Below are 20,327 nucleotides of genomic sequence, written 5' to 3' on the forward strand. Positions count from 1 at the left end.
TATCATCATGATGGAAGGACTGGGCAGGTCCATTAAACAAGCCAAAGCTGTGGGAATGATTAAGGGCCTTCAATTAACGGAGAATGGTCAAGCAATGACTCACCAGCAATTTGTAGATGACACCATGTTGCAAGGAATTCCCACAGTCAAAGAAGCCTTGGCTTACAAACAAATTCTAATTGACTTTGCCTTGGCTACAGGTATGGAAGTTAATCTCTCCAAATCTAAAATATTTTTCTTTAATACTAACATTGCAATTCAGAGAAATATCTCCAGAATTCTGTGCTTTCAAAGGGATTCCCTCCCTTCAAAGTATTTGGGAATTCCCCTCACAGCCAGACCATTGCTCAAAAGTATTTGGGAACCAATGCTCAACAAAATGCAAGACAAAGTCAAAAAATGGACTATCAGATCGTTGAACCTAGCTGGTAGGTTGATTCTGATCAAGGTTGTTCTGCAATCAATCCCTGTGTTCTTTTTATCAGCCCTCCCAGCCCCCAAAGGTGTGTTACAACAATTCAGAAATATCCAAAGAGATTTCCTTTGGGGAACGGAGGAAACAAGGAAGAAGTGGGCTCTGGTTTCTTGGGAAAAAATCTGCAAACCCAAGAGTCACGGGGGCCTAGGCTTAGATGATCAGGAGATTCTGAGTAAAGTTTTGGGAGCCAAGCTCTGGTGGAGATGGGTTAAAGAACCAGAAGCTCAATGGGCTAAGACCTGGAAAGAAAAATATGCAAGCTCCTGGAAAACAAGAGATCTTATAAGAATGTCGGGAAACATAAGAGGCTCTTACATTTGGAATAAAGCCTAGGAAAATAGAAGCCTAGTACAAAACAACAGTTTCTGGGAAATTAGAGGAGGAGATCTAGCTCTCTTCTGGGAAGACAAATGGCAACAAGAACCAATGCTATTAGGAGAGAATTTTATGAGCCTCAAGCAAGAAACAGACTCCCAAGGATTAATCAAAGTTAAAGATTTCTGGAATCTTTCTCACAACTCTGGAAAGTGGAGAAATTGGAGAAGCATAGACTGCAGAGATGACAGTCCCATAAAAATAAAGACAGAGGCACTCATGAGTATATTAAAACAAAGGAAGATCTTGGTAACAGAGGGACAAGATCAGTTAAGATGGGGCTTCAATAAAGAAGGTACCTTTAATCTTAGGGAAGCAAAAAGAATCATCCTGAACCTTGATTCCTGCGTTCCGGCAAAATCCTGGCAACAACTTTGGAGCCATCAAGGGTGGATGAAGATCAAACTATTCATGTGGTTAGTTCACCACAAGAAAATCTTAACTTGGGACAATATTTGGAAAAGGGGTGTTCTTGGGCCTTCTAGATGTCAGCTATGTGAAGCCCAAGAGGAAACAATGGAGCACATTCTCAACAGCTACACATTCACCACCTGGTTGTGGGATTATTTTGCCACCATTTTTCAACAGACAGACAAAGATAAAGAAAGTATAATTAACACCCTAAACAAGTGGAGAAGAAACTTTTCGGAGAATGAGCTCCTTAATTTGGCCTGGGCCTTTACGCCAAGCTTCATTATCTGGAATGTTTGGAAAGAAAGGAATAAAAGAATTTTCAAGGGAGAAAAAACTATTCCTCTTCGCCTGTTGGATCTGATCTTGAAACAAATTAAGGAGACAGTCAGCACCACTGTCCGCAATTATCCCAAGAATCCTCCCACTGAGTATGAGTTGAGAACTCTCATGCAACTAGGTATGCATGAGATAATTCCCCATGGACAATGCAGAAAGGAAAAAGATTTAGAAACGGATAAGGATTTTTGGCATCCTCCACCGAAAGGTTATCTGAAATGCAATATTGATGGTGCTTCAAAAGGCAACCCTGGAACAACTGGTTATGGAGGAGTGTTAAGAGACGAAGAAGGAAACATCATCTTTGTTTTCCACTGCCATTTAGGGATCGCCACCAACAATATGGCTGAATTAATGGCATTGGAACAATGTTTAGAGCTTCTGAAACTGAGTCACAGCTCAAATGTCATTGTCGAAGCAGATTCAGAGATATCCATTAATGCGGTCAAAAGAATCAGTTGTGGAACAACGCCAGAGAAGGTCTCAAAACACTGGAGACTAATTCAAGTGTATCAGAGAATTCAAAATCATCTCCTAAGTCTTCGAACTGTTAGTTTCAACCATGTTAGAAGAAAAGCCAATAAACTAGCGGATACACTAGCCAATCAAGGAGTGATTAATTCAGAGTGCAGAATTGAGCTGAAGTGGCAGGAGACACCTCAGAGTAGATTAAAAGCGCTCTGCAATGATCAAGCGGTAGAGGACAGAGAGATTTTTAGATACTGGGCCAAAGTAAAAGGTATGGAATGAAGGTTTCTAAGCACGTTCAGTCACAATACTTCAGTTGGGTCCTGGAAGAAAGGCAAGCTCAGACCGGTTACTTTATACCTGGGTGTGAGTCGTCCTATCCTCTCTTTCCTTCAGATCACAACACTGGGGCCTATTTACAGTCAGCGGCAGTCTCAGAGATTAGTTCTGAAGCGAGCTCACGTGGGCAGGGTGGTTGGTTCTTTAAAGTGGCAGCTATTCACCGGCTTTCCTCATATGAAGCGGAAAACCAGGCACAAAGATGTTTCCAGGTGATCGCTTGGCTTCGGAGTGGTAAGTGGTATTGGGATTGTGGGAGCGATTCCACTGGGCTCCCGACACGTGGCATGAGGTGGTCAGGAATACCACCTTTCATCGCGCATTATCAATCAGTCAGCTTGGCGATGCGATATTTATCTGAGCCGTCCGATTCTGCAGAACGAATCGACGGGCAGATTTGGTGGTGCAGTTGTGTGGGGCCATCAGTACTGTCAAGCCTTTCGAGATATTGTAGTAGGAGGTTATCGGAGTTTTAAATTTGGTCAAAAATCTTTCTGTCTAACCTTAGGACTTATTTGAAAGGTTAGCCTTGTTTTTTGCAGGGGGGAAGGTCATTTCTATGTCAGAGTGACCGAATTCTTCCTGAGTCCTTGAAGTGTAAATGCCTTTTTGTAAATGTTGTAACTTTACTTTTTGGATAATGAAATAGAAGGATAGTCTCTTGCTTTAGCAAAAAAAAAATATTACTTGCTACCCTGTCACAAGAAGCTTTAAAATGTTTCAGAAATATTAAAAAGCTCTAAAAAGTTTCAGAAATATAAATTAAAAGTATACAAAGAGAACAAGCCATTGATGAGGTACGTTGTCCAAGAGATGGAGTGTAGTCACCAGAGTGTGATAAACAGATTATGTACGTCGGCAGGTGGCATACCAGTGGCTTTGAAGGTTGAAATATGACGCTTTCAAACTATTTTACTCTTTTGGAGTTTAGGTGATTTTTTTTTAAATTGCGTTATTTTGTTGTTTAAATTTATTTTTAATATAAAAATAGATTATTTGATTTAAAACTCTTGAACCATATAAAATTTAGTAATCAAATTTTGAAGTTTTTTTGTGATTTTTTTTAATCATGTTTTTGTTGTTTAAATTTATTTTTATTATAAAAATAGATTAATTTTTTTAAAACACTTGAATCAGCAAAATTTACAAATCAAATTTATTACTATTGAACCAAAATTCTCTCAATCTTCCCTAAAGTGAAATATTTATAAATATAATAATACATTTTTACTATATTGTTTATGGAGGTCATAATTTTACAGGGAAAATCATTTTTCATCAGAATGTGGCTATTTTCCCCCTCAAAGAATCAGACTATAGGGGTGTGAATCTTTTTTTAATGGTGTAAATAGATTTAGCACCACAAAAACCCCTAAGCACCCAGAATCCTAAAGCTTGACAGCTATAACCACCAGATTTCCCGAAATTTCTGCCTAACTTTTATCAAAATCTTACCAAAATTTCCACTACTTTCCAAAAAATATTATAGACTCCTTAGACCACTCTTATTTTTACTATGCCCAATTAATAAGCATGTGAATGTTGTAATAACTACTATGCTCTATTGTTTTGTCACTAGCCTTCTTCCATATTTTTAAGATATGGTAGGATGACATTAAAGTTAACAGAGATGGACATTGATATATCTTGCTAGATAGTCTTTCAGTATCATTTCCAACATTGTTTGAAGACATTTTTTTTTCTCAACCTACCATCTACCATATTTAAAATTTTGACCCTTTATAACATTAAAAATTTTTGTTGAAAATGAATATAAAAAATTAATTTAATATATGTAAATGAGAAATTTAAATTAGAAGTTAATATCTAAAACATGATAAGCCACCATATTTACAATTTTCAAAGTTTGAGCCTTATAACATAAAAAAATGTTGATATATATAGATGAGAAATTTAAATTAAAAATTAATATATAAAAGAGTATAAATATAGTAAGCCATCTTTAAAAATGACTCCAAATAATACTTGTTTAGCGAAAGAGAAAATTAAGATTAAACTTACTTATTTACACTCACTGATCAGAATTTATGACCTTTAATTTAAATCTCTACATTTCAAAATTAGAGATTAATTTTTTTTTGCCTGGTCAAATTCCAAGCCCAGATCCACCTCCACCAAAACAACCCATGTGCCCAGCCTCGGATGCCTTTATGATGCTAAAACAGACACTCTCTCTGGCCAAAGCCTGGGATGCCTTTATGATGTTAACACAGACACTGATAGCTAATTAAAAAGTATTGAGCCAACTAAAATATATTGGGATCTTTGGGTTGTGGAGAATTTAGTATTCACACTTTTAATTCTAAAAAATCTCTTTTCTATTCAAACAAATTAGACCCAAAAACATATGCAAAAAAATCCTACCAAAACATAAAATAAATAAACCTAACAAATCACACTGAAGAAAATATGCAGAAAACCTGCCCAAACATAAAATAAATAGACCGGACAAATTAGACCGTTGAAAAAAGACCTACCCAAACATAAAATAAATAGACCGAACAAATTAGACCCAAGAAAATATGCAGAAAACCTGCCCAAACATAAAATAAATAGACTAATGCATACCGACATCAATTAAATATACTTTCACGTCGTGTCTCTTACGCTGTCAGCGTTTTGTCTTGGCATCTGACATTCATTAAATATACTTTCTCGTTGGGTGGCCTTCACATCTGGCATCCATTAAATTAAATAAATCGTTGGGTACATCTCTTTTAGGGTGTCAGCGAATGGATGGTGGAGGAATTGTAATGTATGCCTGTGGCCGACAATAAATGTACTGTGTATTGACTCCACACGCAAAAAGATAGATAGAGATAAAGGTATCTTAGGCTTGGAGATGTTGTTGGTGGGCCACTATGAGTCAAAAGGCAAAACGCGTGAAAACTACTCATAACCCTCCAAAATATGTAAAATATCTTATGGCCGACAATGTACCGAGTATTGACTCACACAAAGAGACATATAGAGATAAAGGAGATAAAGGCATCTTACACGGAAACTCCTATTTCATAGATCATAGAAAAGTAAACGCTGCCTGAAATGCCAGGGATTTAGCTCTCGCCCTCTCTCTCCAGGCTGCTATCTCAATTCGCGTGCTGTCACTCAGAGGGCGAAAGCTAAATGCCTGGCATGTCAGGGAGCATTTACTTTTCTATGGTCTATGAAATAGGAGTTACCCATCCTACACTTGGCCACATAACTCAAGGGAAAAACACGTGAAAACTAGTACGATTCCAGTCAAAATATGCCAAAGCATGCCATTCCAAAATCCCGGTCCTTGAAAATATCTATCTTATAAAATAGATATTTGCGTATCCTATCTCTATATGCCTCGTTGCGTGTGGAGTCAATACACGGTACATTGTGGGCCATAGGCGCACAGTACAATTCCACCACCATGCATGCTGACAGCCTAAGAGATGTACCCAATGATATATTTAATCGATGGCAGATGTAAAGTTCAGTCTATTTACCTCGTGAAATTCCAAGCCTAGGTCCAATAAAGTATATTTTAATGGATGCCAAAACAAACACTGAAAGCGTAAGAGATGGCAACTTGCAAGGCTTATTTACACGGCAACTCTTAAAAACAAGTCACTAAGCCAATCATTGGCTTAGTGCATGAAAATATTAACATACATGTCCATGCACTGCTTGGACTTCAACCCTTCATTCAATACGTCCATGTACATTCATTCAATGCCCCAGTCCCCGTCCAACATTTCAAATTAGTAAGTGCCGCCCAAAATTTTGAATTCAAATTGGGTAGTCCTGCCCGACATAAATGAATAGTCCCACTCTATTTCCATTTTCTCAAGCTAGAAGATGTTGCCCGTATCCCTAATGAGAAATGTGTCAACTGCAATTGAAACATTGGAGTCGGCACTCAAGCTCATGCGCAAGCTGCAGTGGAAATTCGAGTGTGCCCAGGGCTTTGGATTTACAGCGCTCGGTCTCGAAAGCGAGTGAAATGCATTATAGAGGAGTGAGGAAGCGTCCGTGGGGAAAATACGTGGTGGAGATAAGGGATTCAACGAGGCATGGAGTCTGTGTATGGTTGGGAACGTTTGAAACGGGAGAGGAGGTGGCCATGGCTTACGATCAGGCTTCCTTCGCCATGAGAGGTTTCAACACCATTCTCAACTTCCCCCTTGAAATTGTTTGTAAGTCCTTCAAGCGTCGTCAGGCCCACGCCGGTTTAGCTAATCCACTTACTTCCAACCCCAACTTTTCCACCGGCTCCTCTGAAATCTCCTCAACCACATCTAGTAGCCAGCGTTCTGACTGCCATAGCTGGATCCAGCAACTCGACGAATATCATTCCAGTACTCCCACCTCGGTGCTTGAAACGTCCGTCGTCGAGAGGCTCAATTCACGCAGAGAAAGAAGGGGGCCCCGCCAACGTCTACCCCTTTTGCTGCCGAGACTAATAAAAACCAAAACGTTAACAAATGTAGCGAATTATTAACAATACAGAAGTCGTAGTCTTAAGAAATGTAGTCTGCATTGGAGTTGGAGGCTCTGGATGTTGATTACATAAAAGTTCAAGGACAAGGAAAGTTCGTATTAGACCTGCTTTTCTTTAGGTTATATCATAATTTCTTTGGAGTTAATTTGTTTTTATTTCAATAAAAGTGTAAAATTTTACAGTTTCCAAAGAATTAAATTTTAAATTTAATATGTTAGGTCACACTCTATGGAATTTATATGAGCCAGTGTATTTGTGGATAGCAGTTGACTGTCTCAAAATAAATTGGTGTAACAGGTTTCCCTAAAAAAAAAATTACAGGGAAGCAATTTTTTTTGGCATAATTCCTTTGAACATAGTCTTATTGTTTGGCCTAATTCTGACTTAAAAGTCTTTTTTTTAGAGTATGCCTATATATAAAGAGATAAGATTTAGTAATATTAGATATAAAATAATGTAAATAAAGTATAATTAGATTTAGTAATGTTATATATAAAATAATGTAAATAAAGTATGATTTAATAATATTATATGTAACATAAGTTTTAGTGGTAGTTTAATTAGTAATGGTTTTGTAAAAAAATTAGTGTAAGGAGGTGTTTAGTGTTCAAATCCTTTAATCACTAGTGCATGCTGCAACAAGAGCATAGCTATACAAAATCCTATGTCAAATGAATACAAGACTAACTTGATGAAATTTGCTAATATATATTTCATAATATATATTATAAATATATATTTCATAATATATATTATAAATATATATTAATTTAATTAATAAAAATATATATTAACTATATTGTAAGTAAGTTAAAGCATCCATCTACAATATAAATAGTTATGAAAATTTACATTTAACTATATTATAATCGTTATGATATCTCTCACATATATAAAAATATTATAGTAATGATTATATATATTATATTATATAGTTAACTAATTAGTATTAACTATATAATATAATATAATATAGTACTAATATATAATATTATATTAATTAAATATTATAATAATATATGTTAATATTAATATTGGGGAATGGAGGATCAATATGATAAAAAATGAAAAAAAAAAAACTTAACAAAGTAAAAAAAGTATGATTGATAAAAAAAAATTAATTATTTAAAAAAATAATAATAAAGTAAAAACATATAATAAATAAAAGGTTTTTAATTGCTTTTTTTTTAATTTAATGTTTTTGTAAAAAAAAATTAAACATTAATGTAAATGTGTGTACATTTTAAATTTCTTTTTACTTTAACTATGAGTAAATAATTATGTTTTGATAAAGTGTACTTAGTTATATTAAGTTTAACTACTTATTATATTTATTTCCAAATTGAGGGAGTAAACTACCATGTATCACTGGTTTAAAAGTATGATATAATGGTTTCACCTAATTACCATTTTTTTCCTTAAATTACAAGTTTGAATTACAATCACATATGATAAAATTACTTACAATATTCATATTCACACCATTTGAATTCATGGAGTTACCTTTAAGTACGCATTCTCAAATTAAATATAATACACGAACATATATAAAATAGAAAAAATACATAAACATATATATTGAGAAGAAATTTAAGCATGAGTGTATAAAGTGACTAGGCTAAATACTATTAAACACTAAAAACTATATTACCTTGTCTTTGAAACAATGAATGACTAAAATCACACATTATATTTCACACATAGCTATGTATTCATCAACATGCATGCACATACACATTACATTCAACTATTTCTCTATAATATAGAGTTTCTCAAATCTAACTTATTCCTAATTTAGGAGGAGATGTTGAGATAATATCTCATCCATCTCCAACAATTCACAAACCAAATTTTAATATAGAATGTAAGCATTAACTCTAACTCCCCCCTTAATGCTTACATTACAAAATTTTTATTGAAACCACCCATAGACACCAAAACACACATTCATTCATTAAATGGTTAAACAATTTTCATATCAACATGACCTCCGTCAAGTTGTCTTATAACCCTCGTAACTTTGTAGAAGACAAGTTGGATTCCCGAGTTCCACTCCTGCACTCCTAAATCTCAGTTCTCCTGAATTCAATTATTGAACAACATTCACAAGTTGTAGCATAACCTCACTAGAAGACCACTAACATGTCTTCAACAACTAATGAGGATTCCTTCCCTAGATCCACAACTTCCAAACTAATTGGACAACCATCCATGTTGAAACTTTTCACTGAACTGTAGTTGTTGTAAAAGAGTTTGAGAGGTTCAATTTCTTCATTGAGCTCATCATCATTAAAATTCAATGAATATTCATTTGTTTCTATGTTCGCTAATTATTTTAGCTTCCCTTTTAATAGATCACATATATGCTTTTTACAATTCCATGTTGTATGTGTTATGCAACCAGCTCACAAAAAGATAGAAAATATAGATCAACAACTTCAAAATCAGCCTCTTCGAGGAAGAAACCTCCTTTACATTACACAAATGAACAATTCTTGGATGATTCAAATGAAAAAACCTCTTTTCTATATATAGGAGTATAAGGGGTCAAAATATAATCAGAGCCGACATAACAATAATAATGTAAGGGCACAACAATAACAATAGTGGGCTTCTATGGGGCACAATAATAACAATATGGGGATAACATGGGCACTACAATAACAATAAGGGCTACAATGACAATAATAATGGGGGAATACACTAGTATTATAGGGACCTAACATGCCCCTTTCCTTCAAAAAAGTGTTGTCCTCAACACTTGAGTAGTTCTGGATGCTTTTATATAAAATTCTCATCCTCCCATGTGGAATCTTCAGCGGGTAAGTTCTTCCACTTGATGAGATACTCTTAAATTGATCAATTTCATAGCTGTCGAGTTCTTATTTTTGTGATTGCTTCAGGTTCCAATATGATTTTTCCTTCCTCGTCAAGTTCTGGCAATATTGTTTGAACTGGGAGCTTGTCACCTATAACCTTATTTAAGCATGAAACATGGAAAACTGAGTGCACTTGGGAAGATGCAGGAAGCTCCAATTTGTATGCCATAGTACCAATCTTTTGCAACACCTTGTACGGACCATAATACTTTGGTGATAATTTATTATCCTTCTTAGCTTGCTTGAGGGACATTTGTTTAATGTATGGTTGTAGTCGTAGAAATAACCATTCGCCTACATCAAAACGTCTTTCGTTGTGATGTTGATCTGCCTATTGTTTCATTCTATTCTGCACCAAAGTGAGGTTATCCTTTAAGAGTTGAAGAACTTGTTGTTGATGCTCGATGTGATCTTCCACTGCTTGAACCTTAGAATATTCTCTTAAATAAGATATGATGGACAGTAGATGATATCCATAAAGTGCCATAAATGGGGTCATTTTTGTTGTAGTATGGAAGGAAGTGTTATACCACCATTCAACTAGAGGCAACCACTTGACCCATTGTGTATGTTTATTAGTTACAAAGCAACGAAGATATCCTTACAAACATTTTTTCACTATCTCAGTTTTCCCATCAGATTGAGGATGATAAGTTGAGCCATGAGCTAACTGAGTACCCAAACAAGAAAATAATTCCGACCAAAAATTTCTAGTGAAAATGGGATCTTTGTCGCTTACAATAATCTTTGGGTTTCCATGTAGCTTTTGTATTGTTTCCATAAATGCAATATCGACTGTACTGGATTTAAATGGATGAGATAATACACAAAAGTGTGCATACTTGGTAAGTCTATCAACTACCACCATGATGACACTCTTTCCTTCAGACTTGGGTAGACCTGTGATAAAATCCATTGAAACCTCCTCCCAACATTGACTTGGAATAGATAAAGGTTGTAACAAACTTGGGGTCTTAATTGTTTCAACTTTATTTTGTTGGCAAACCAAACATTCCACCACAAACTTTTGAATAACAGATTTAAGGCCATTCCAAAAAAAATCCTTCTTAACCCTGTGGTAAGTTTTTAAAAATCCTGAATGCCCTCATAACGGAGAGGTGTGTAATTCGAGAAGAATATTTTGTTTGAGTTGGGAATTCTTATAGAGGTATAAGAAATCTTTGTACCATAACGAATCATTTTTCTAGTTAAATGTGTTAGATGTACTAGGATCTTCCTACAACTTTTGAATGAGTGCCAACACTTCTTCGTCATTCTTCCATTCATCCCTTGCTTCGTTTATCCAATCTGGTTGGATAATAGAAATGGCACAAAACAATGCTTCCACATCCTCATCCTTTCTTGAGAGTGCATCTGCAACAATGTTTTTCTTCCCTTTTTGTAGATGATTTCAAAGTCATAACCCAACATATTTGTGACCCATTTTTGTTTCTCTTCTAAAGATAATCTTTGTTCTAAAAAGTATTTAAGGCTATCGTGATCTATTTTTACCTTGAAGTGTCTTCCCATTAGGTAAGGTCACCCTTTCTTAAGTGCATTTAGTATTTCCAGCGTTTCCTTCTCATAAATAGCTTTGTGTAAATACTTTCCTTTGATTGGACGATTTTCAAAAGGAATGGGTCTTCCTTCTTGCATTATAACAACACCAATTCCATTTCCTGAGGCATTACATTCCACAATAAAAGTTTTTGTGAAGTCTGGCATAGCTAATACCGGTGCTTGGCACATTGTGTCTTTAAGATGTTCAAAGGCCCTCGTTGCTTCTAGAGTCCAAGAAAATGCATCTTTCTTCAGTAATATTGTTAGAGGTACTGATATTCTCCCATAATTCTTAACAAACTTTTGATAATACCCTGTCAGCCCAAGAAATCCTCGCAGATGCTTTATGGATGTGGGAATTTTCCATTCCTTAATGGCTTTAATTTTGCTAGGGTCTACCTTAACACCTTAACCATGGTGATGGATGGACATGTATGTTGATCTTTCTATTCACTAAGCCAATCATTGGCTTAGTGACTTGTTTTTAAGAGTTACCTATTTACACTACTATAGAATATTTAATATATCAATAACAGTTTCTGGCATTTGACATTTCCATGGTGAGTGCGCACCATCTCGACGTCTTCGCCTGTATCCCGCAAAGTATATATCTTCCGGTCCGTCCAAAACAAATCCATCATGTCGCCATCTGCCCGATGACTATTACATTACATAACCATTCATGGAACGCATTCCCGCAAATTTGACATTTAAAATTTGAATTTTATTTGGCCGAGGAGGAAATGCATGTTACATCGATTCCGGAACGTATCACGCCATGCATATGACCGAAGAACGAGAAGGAGGAGGGTAGGCCAAGACAAACTGCCAATTTTTCACGCCTCCATCAGTCGCCAGCACCCAAAAGACAAACAGGGGTTAATAAAATGACCAGCCGCTGCATTGCATGTATTGGTGTTGATTTGGATGATGACGTCCTTTGAATGTATGTGTAGCAAACACACTTGGTGTCTCCATCACACGGGGATTTTCATTTTTAATTTGATTTGAAGAACAATATCATGAGCTTTGTCAAAACCAACTGTACAAGGTTACATTGAAAACTATCATCATTACAATGGCGTTGAAGCCAGCACAAATAAAAACCAGAGAACCATTTCTCCACCTCCATAAGTAAGCGAGACAGTAGCTTTCTTTAAACATAATTAATACGAGAATTACTAGAACCATCCATTCATTGGCTTTCCCTTTTTGTGAGAGAGCCATCTTCCTTCTTCCCTGCGCAAAGAAGATACATAAAATCTTAGAGGTAGTTGAGGCTTGCATTAAATCCGCAAACATGTTTGTTGAATACAAAAGCTTACGAAAATTTACCCTTTCTAAATTTGGCATTAAAAGGGAAGAAGATCCATTGATTCTCATATGAAATATCTCGATTAATTGCTAATAAAGTATATATAAGTTTTTGTTAAGTATTTTAACAATATTCTTATCTATAAGTTTTTGGTAAATATTTTAACAATGTTTTTTTATTTTCTTTTTAAAGTCGAATATATTGATCGGAAATATATATATATATGATCAGATTTTTTCATATTATTATGAAGTATTATAAAAAAATTAAATTTATTAAAATAAATTAGTGTTAATTATACTTTATATTTTTTAAAATAATTATAATCATTTAATTTTAAGATTATAATTAACTGAAAATTTGAATTATTAGGCCGATAGGCCTTCTTTTGAATGAGTTTAGTCGTCTGCCTTTTGATTCTCTAATTGACATCTGGCATATGTTCTCGGACTATTCCTCCCTCACCAAAACTGCTTTCCGATTTTTGCTCCTCCTGCTTTCCACTTTCTGCTCTTCCACTGCACTTCCACGACCTGTTGCAATAATGTTTCCAGTTTCTGTTGTGCACTCTGCTGTGCACGACCTGCCTTGCTGCCTAACAATGAATTTAGCTCTCGGTTATTTAGTGGTGATTCACTATTCTGCTTTACAGCTCGATCCTGCTATACCCTGTTTACAGCTTGATTTTGCTATACCCTGTTTACAGCCCACGCAGAGAGATCAATAGACAGTCATGGTACGCAGGATTGGCCCTGGGAACATCTAGGTTTTTCGAAATATGCTATTGGCCACTTGAGTTTTGGTATGGAGGGAAGCTTATTACTCACGGATATATCAGTTTCCATGACTTTTTATTAAACCACTTTGTTTTCGCAAGAATGGGTCGAATGATCGCAGATGCAGGGAGTATGACTTCTGACCTGGCGAAGGGATCTGATGCCGTTACATCTGTCTTTGAAATTTTGGACAGAGATACTCATATAAACCCAGATGACCCTGAAAAAACTAAGCCTGATAATATCCAAGGCACTGTAGAGGTCAGGGATGTCGATTTTGTTTATCCAGCTCGCCCAAACGCCATGATCTTGAGAGATTTCTATCTCAGGATCGATGCAGAGAGCAGCATAGCATTAGTGGGAAAGAGCGGATGTGGCAAGTCAACCATCATTGGACTGATAGAAAGATTCTACGATCCCCTGAAAGGGGTTTTACTAATTGATGGGCAAGACATCAGGAGCTTTAATTTGAGGTCTCTGAGACAACACATAGCCCTCGTAGGGCAGGAGCCAACTCTATTTGCAGGCAGCATCAGAGAGAACATTGCTTACGGTAAAGAGAATGCAACAGAAACTGAGATAGTAGAGGCTGCAAAGGCTGCCAATGCCCACGATTTCATTTCGTAAGTAGACTGAAATAAATCCCCTGACCACTGTTCAATTTGTTTTTCAGCCATTGCAAAATTTGTTTTCCAACCACGATTTTTTATTTTTGCATGATGTATAAGTTGTTTCTTTTTTCATGATGTATAAGTTGTTTCACAAACTTCTCTGAACTTACAAAACATAATTTCCATGGGACACTTCATGAATCCTATCTTAAACTTCATGTTTTATTAACCAAGTTTCTTAAACCTAAAAATTAGTGGTTATTATAAATATTCTTACTGAATTCAATGCAGGTTATCTTTTTCTTTTAACTTATAAATAAATAAGCCCTATATGAACAACTTGCCAGACTTCTTGTTAAATTCCATGCATTGTTAATGTTTCAGTGGCATGAGGGATGGATATGAGACCTACACCGGCAACAGGGGAACTCAGTTGTCTGGGGGGCAGAAACAGAGAATAGCAATAGCAAGGGCAATTATAAAGAATCCAAGCATCTTGCTGTTGGACGAGGCAACGAGTGCTTTGGATAGTCATTCGGAGAAAGTTGTTCAAGAAGCACTGGATGGAGTCATGGTAGGAAGAACCAGCGTGGTTGTAGCTCATTGTTTGAGCACAATTCAGAATGCTGACAGTATAGCAGTCATTGAGAATGGAAAGGTTGTTGAACAAGGAAATCACGCTTCTCTACTGAGCAAAGGCGAAGGAGGTGCATATTTTGGTTTGATTAAACTGTAGCAACCACATTAACCAATTATTCAGCGTGTAAGCTAAACTGCAATAACCCTCATACTCCTCATCACAAATGTTGTCAGTTATAAAGAGTGCAGGGCAGTCAGTGCAAAATTGATATTTGAGTTGTTTCGCTAAATGGTGATGATTAGAAGCAGAAACGATAATAATTAGGCTGTATGTTGTAAAAAGTTAATTAAATATCTCGAGTGATTATGAAGAATAATCATAAACCTTATTATTACTGCTTTCAGAAGTAGAGAGGTTAATAATTAGGCTGTCTGTTGTAAAAAAGTGAATTAAATATCTCGGTTGATTATAAAGAATAATCATAAACCTTATTATTATTGCTTTTAATGTGAAAATTATCTTATCCGGAGTAAATTTCCTTGTTTCATGGATGTTTTTAGAATTGAATGGCATTGCAAATCTTCTTCTATTCTACTTGAGGATGGGCTACAGTGGAAATATGTACATGTAACAAACTTACATTTTCATGAACATCCCAGTAAAGTATGTATTTTAAATTTTCATATATTGTATATAAAATTTAATATCCGATGCAGCTTTCGTGATTTACAAATTTCATTAAATTTAACATCCGACGTAGCTTTCGTGATTTACAGAACAACCTAAAAAAAAACTGAGGTTGGGATTACACAGAAAAATATATTACATTTTTTCTTTCGTGATTTACAATTGCAAGAATGATATGATAGACTGGAGTTTTCCGAGTGGAATGGGGACTTACGAGAACATAAAAGAAGATGGCCTTTGAGTTTCCAAGATTTTGAGGATGCCATTCCTCCCCAGTTTTCCATTCAACTGCTATGTGAATTAACTGATGGTAATGCTATAATCAGTACTGGAGTGGGCCAACACCAGATGTGGGCAGCCCAATGGTTCCAATATGAGAGACCTCGACTGTGGCTGACATCAGGGGGTCTCGGGGCTATGGGATTTGGTTTGCCTGCAGCACTTGGGAGCTGCCGTGGCCAATCCAGGGGCTACTGTTGTTGATATAGATGGAGATGTCAGTTTTCTGATGGATGTGCAAGAATTGGCCACCATCAGGGTAGAAAACCTGCCTGTTAAGATGATGGTATTGAACAATCAGCACTTGGGCATGGTGGTTCAATGGGAAGATCGCTTTTACAAAGAAAACAGAGCACATACTTACCTCGGGGATCCATCTGCTGAATCTGAGATTTTCCTCAATCTTTTGAAGATGGCAGATGCATGCAATATACCAGCAGCTAGGGTAACAAAGAAAGCAGATGTCAGGGAGGCCATTTCACAAATGCTCGATACCCCGAGCCATATTTATTGGATGCCATTGTGCCACACCAGGAGCATGTCTTGCCTATGATACCCAGTGGTGGAGCTTTTAAAGATATTATAACCGAAGGTGATGGGAGAAGAGCATACTAAAAAGAAGAGGCTAAGCCGTTTCTCATTGTATAAGATTATTCTAGGTTCTAAAAGTGCATTTTCATTGTTTTCCTTTTGAAGGTATGGAGAAAGCTTTATTTTCTCTCCTCTGCAATTTTATTGGTAGGACACATTTTATTTCTCTAACTTATACGGTACATAAATCAGGGAAAGTTTGGACACCTTAGATTGTTCACAAAGTCTTGATTTTATGTTTATATGTTGTGATTGCTAAGAACGAATGCAACAAACTTTCATCTCTGTTTCTACTGATATTGGGTGGCCCATGAGGCAAGGGCATAAATTGTGGTGCATTGTATCTCTACTTCTACTTCTTATTTTTCTGTATTTGCCTGTTTGTTATAGCAAATGTGCATTCATTTCATTGCATAGAGCATTTTGCAAAGTAAGATTCACATAAGATATCCAAGGATGAATTGAAAATAACCTATACGAGGAGGATAAATGTGGTAGTGTCATGGATTGCATAATAACATATGGCATACAGGTTTGATGGTAACTCACTATTTCTGCCTTTGACAATGGACTTTGAAAAGATGCCCATCCTATGTGTAAGAAATTTTTGTTTTAAAGATTTTTTGAATTGCTAACTCGGGATCTTGAAGTCAAGAATTTTTACTAAATGTCTTTGCCAGATACCTTAGAGATGTAACTGTTGTTGTACTTAGCTATTGTCTAACAATTATAATAGTTAGTGAATTCCATATTGTAGGACATATGTTGGAAAGTCAATTTTTCGTTGTTTCTAGAATTTTAGAGTTGACCTTTCCTGTATTATTATAAAACCCTGACCATTGACAACGATTTCTAAATTATAGTTTTGCAAATGGACATCGCTCCCAGAGTAAAAAAATTCAATGTTCAGGAAGAAAGAGTACCGGGTGTTGTGGGGTGAAGTTTGGGGGTGGGTCTTTGGATCAAAACATCTCTTCTTGTACATCGCATGGTAAATCATGCTCAACTTCTCTGTAGTGAACCATTTTGTGGGAACATGTTCCATTCTTATTTAATTGGAGCTCTTCTTCATTCGAAGACTCTTCTGCCCAGACAATTGTAGGTTCTGCAACTAGCTATTTGAGATAGTCAACAAAAATTTAGATTGTTGCACCTAGATATGAATCCATTCATCTCATCAATTAAGCAGATTGCTTTTGTGAAAATGTGTTTCCTTATTGGTTTGGGATATTTGATTTTTGCCATTTGCCCTGAGAGAAGTGAGGTGCACTCTACAGCCAGGGGTGCAGGGGACATTGAATGTGTGTCACATCACTTGTATAAGGTTAATAAAATAAAATGAGAGAAAATCCAATGTCATATGTGTAGAAATTCCATGAAAATTCTGATATGCTTGAATGAACAAATCTGAACCTAACTTGTAACTCAAGATGCAGAATATAAAAACACTTGTTTTTCTAGGGAACCCAACTGGGAAAACCCTCTACTTGATTGAGAATTTTATTGATAGAAGAATGAGCAATAGATATCTTACAAAAACAATCTTGTTTCAATAGGAACCAATTTGGTTTTCTATTCTTGTACTAAGCTGAAGCACTCCTTGCAAGACTTTGATCCCTGCTTCCCTATTTCCTTGCGCAAGTCCCAAGGAAATTCTCCTATAAATCTGCACACAAGCCTCTCTTTGTATGCTGATCCTCTCACAAGTTCACACACACAAACACAAATCTGTGTTCTCTACTGCCTTGTGTCACCAACTCGTGCTCACAAGACAATTGAATAACAATGTGCCTTGATCCTTGAGGGACTGCTCAGACATCAAGGCTCGAAGCCATTACAAGAAATACTCATTATGAACTCAATACATCACATGCAGGGATTGAACCTGTTTGGGGGTGATAACAAGTTAACAACATTTATGCCAACCACCTGAGCTAAATCTGGTTGATGTGTGTATGTGTATAAGTTACCAGATTTCAGATTTAAATTTGGATATGGATCCACCATTATTTTAAACATTAATAATTTGTTATTACATTACATTAAGTCATTTTATGAACCATGTCACTCTTAACATGTTACTTTTAAGATTACTTACTATAACATGTATGTGGTTTATAAAGTTTACATTTAATTCAATTATGTACAATGGCAGTGGTTTATAAAAATTACTTTAATATATTTAAGAGCCTAATTCAGAATTCCACAAAAACAATTGTTGAACTTCAGACTCTCTCAATCCCCTCTTAAGGTCATATGTGAGGAGATGCCAACCTGAAGGAAATATGCTACATGTCACTACCAGAATTGAAAAATGAAAAATTAGAAATGGAGTTTCTTCAAGAGTTTCATGATTTGATTTTCTCAATCAGTGGTGTAGGCTTCTCTAAATCTATGGATCCCATTTTTGGTGCAGTCAATTTTATGGAAAGACCATGCAAAGTTCACAGCATTTGCTTAAGAAGTACTGCCCAGCTGTATGAATTATACAGTTTGTCAGAGCTTCATAATGACAATGGTCTGCATTGTCCATTGTGAACAAATAATGAGTAGAAATATTAAAAAGATTTATGAATAATTAAGTAAATGAAATATAAAAAATGTATCTTACTTGGGACAAGCACAATAGATTTGATACAAACTGCTCATTTTTAAATAAATTCAAAACATATTAAAAATATATATTTATATATAAAGAAAGATTTCTCAACCTTTCTTTAAAATATTTCTTATTGCACTGCACTAGTGTGGCAGGTTTCACGAAGAATATGAATCAATGTTGGAGAAGAGTTACAATTGTGGAAGCATATGTTTGTGTAAAAGTTAACCAATACCCAAATTGACAATACAATTGAGATTTTAATTTATATATATATATATATATATATATATATATATACACTGTAGATGTTATTTGGTTTCCAATATCCATTATTTTCATTTTTTAATATTTTTTTGAAAAATACTTGTACTTTTTAATCTTTTATAGAAATTCAACAATTCCAACTTCATAAGTCTATCGGCCTCTCTTTGTACCTTTTGGGACAATTGCTAGTTATATAAGTTTCTTTAGATTTCGAATATGAAGGAAATGCATAATTTTGAGCAGCTTTATAAATGTAATAGAAAATATATATATAGAAAAAACTAAACAAAACAAAGTTAAAACATATAAATATAAAATGTAAATAAATTATCTATGTCAGTAATCTTAATTTATAAAAGAAAAATTAACTAAAAAAATAAATTGGATAAATATAAAATACAAAACCATGACCAAATCATGGGATAATGACACTTATCTCAAAAATAACTTTAAAACAATCAAATTCAACAACTAAAAAATGATTAGTTAAATAAGTTATAAATTAAGTCATATTTATATATAATAGTTAATTTCATGATATATATATATATATATATATATATATATATATATATATATATATATATATATAATTTAGCTCATTTCATTTCATTAAAAAAGTTTTTTTCCTAATTTTTAGTTTCATTTGAGTAAGTACGTTTTTAAGTCGGTTCACCCAACTCGCCACTCCTCACATCGGCCAACTAACTCGTTGCTTTTTCGACACCTTATAAACTCGTCGCACATGCCTTTCCATACTTAGCTGATTTTCCAAATCTCAGTTTTTTGACCCTCCAAGTAACTCGTAGTCGCACGCTCGTCGGGGCACATTTAACCGAAGTTTTCCACCCCTCTGTCGCTCATCGCACATGCTCAGCTCGTGGGCATGACAAGTTGGTTCGAAGCGCGTCGACATATATTCTTTGATGTGATTTCTTCTGAAAAATTATTCTTATAAATTAGATATGGATCACAGAAGCCTAAACTCGTTAATATAATTTTTCTTTCCATAGTTTACTTGTTATATGTTTTGGAGCTTTTTTGAACATATTTTCTAATTAAATTTGCTTAAAATCTAGCAAGAATTTGGAATCATAAGTTTGAGCTATGAATTCCCCACAATCCTAATGCCCATTTTTTTTTAGGAATTTCATATATATATATAACCAAAAATTGTTTCTCTAGCAGAAAACATGAAAAAATAAAATAGTTAGAGAACATCATTTTTCTCTTTTGAATATTGTTATTGGTTGATTAATTAAAAGTCTTTTTGCCAAT

The 20,327-nt window shown here is 35.1% G+C and overlaps 1 protein-coding gene and 2 pseudogenes across 1 annotated transcript; all 3 read left to right on the forward strand.

The window, feature by feature from the left end:
• The first annotated feature begins 6,269 nt into the window (after positions 1-6,269).
• On the forward strand, positions 6,270-7,069 carry LOC149216624 (uncharacterized; annotated as a pseudogene).
• A 6,452-nt stretch (positions 7,070-13,521) lies between these two features.
• LOC149216625 (putative multidrug resistance protein) lies at positions 13,522-14,838 on the forward strand. The gene is made up of 2 exons (XM_089391251.1): positions 13,522-14,058; positions 14,431-14,838. Exons 1-2 carry the CDS (start codon positions 13,538-13,540, stop codon positions 14,780-14,782), a joined length of 873 nt encoding a protein of 290 aa, XP_089247377.1. The 5' UTR covers positions 13,522-13,537; the 3' UTR covers positions 14,783-14,838.
• A 649-nt stretch (positions 14,839-15,487) lies between these two features.
• Positions 15,488-16,624, forward strand: LOC149216626 (acetolactate synthase 1, chloroplastic-like; annotated as a pseudogene).
• The last annotated feature ends 3,703 nt before the right edge of the window (positions 16,625-20,327 follow it).

Source organism: Pinus tabuliformis, chromosome 1_1 (assembly GCF_031772625.1).
Source record: "Pinus tabuliformis cultivar Carrire ecotype Pingquan chromosome 1_1, CPIR1, whole genome shotgun sequence".
Classification (NCBI taxonomy): domain Eukaryota; kingdom Viridiplantae; phylum Streptophyta; class Pinopsida; order Pinales; family Pinaceae; genus Pinus; species Pinus tabuliformis.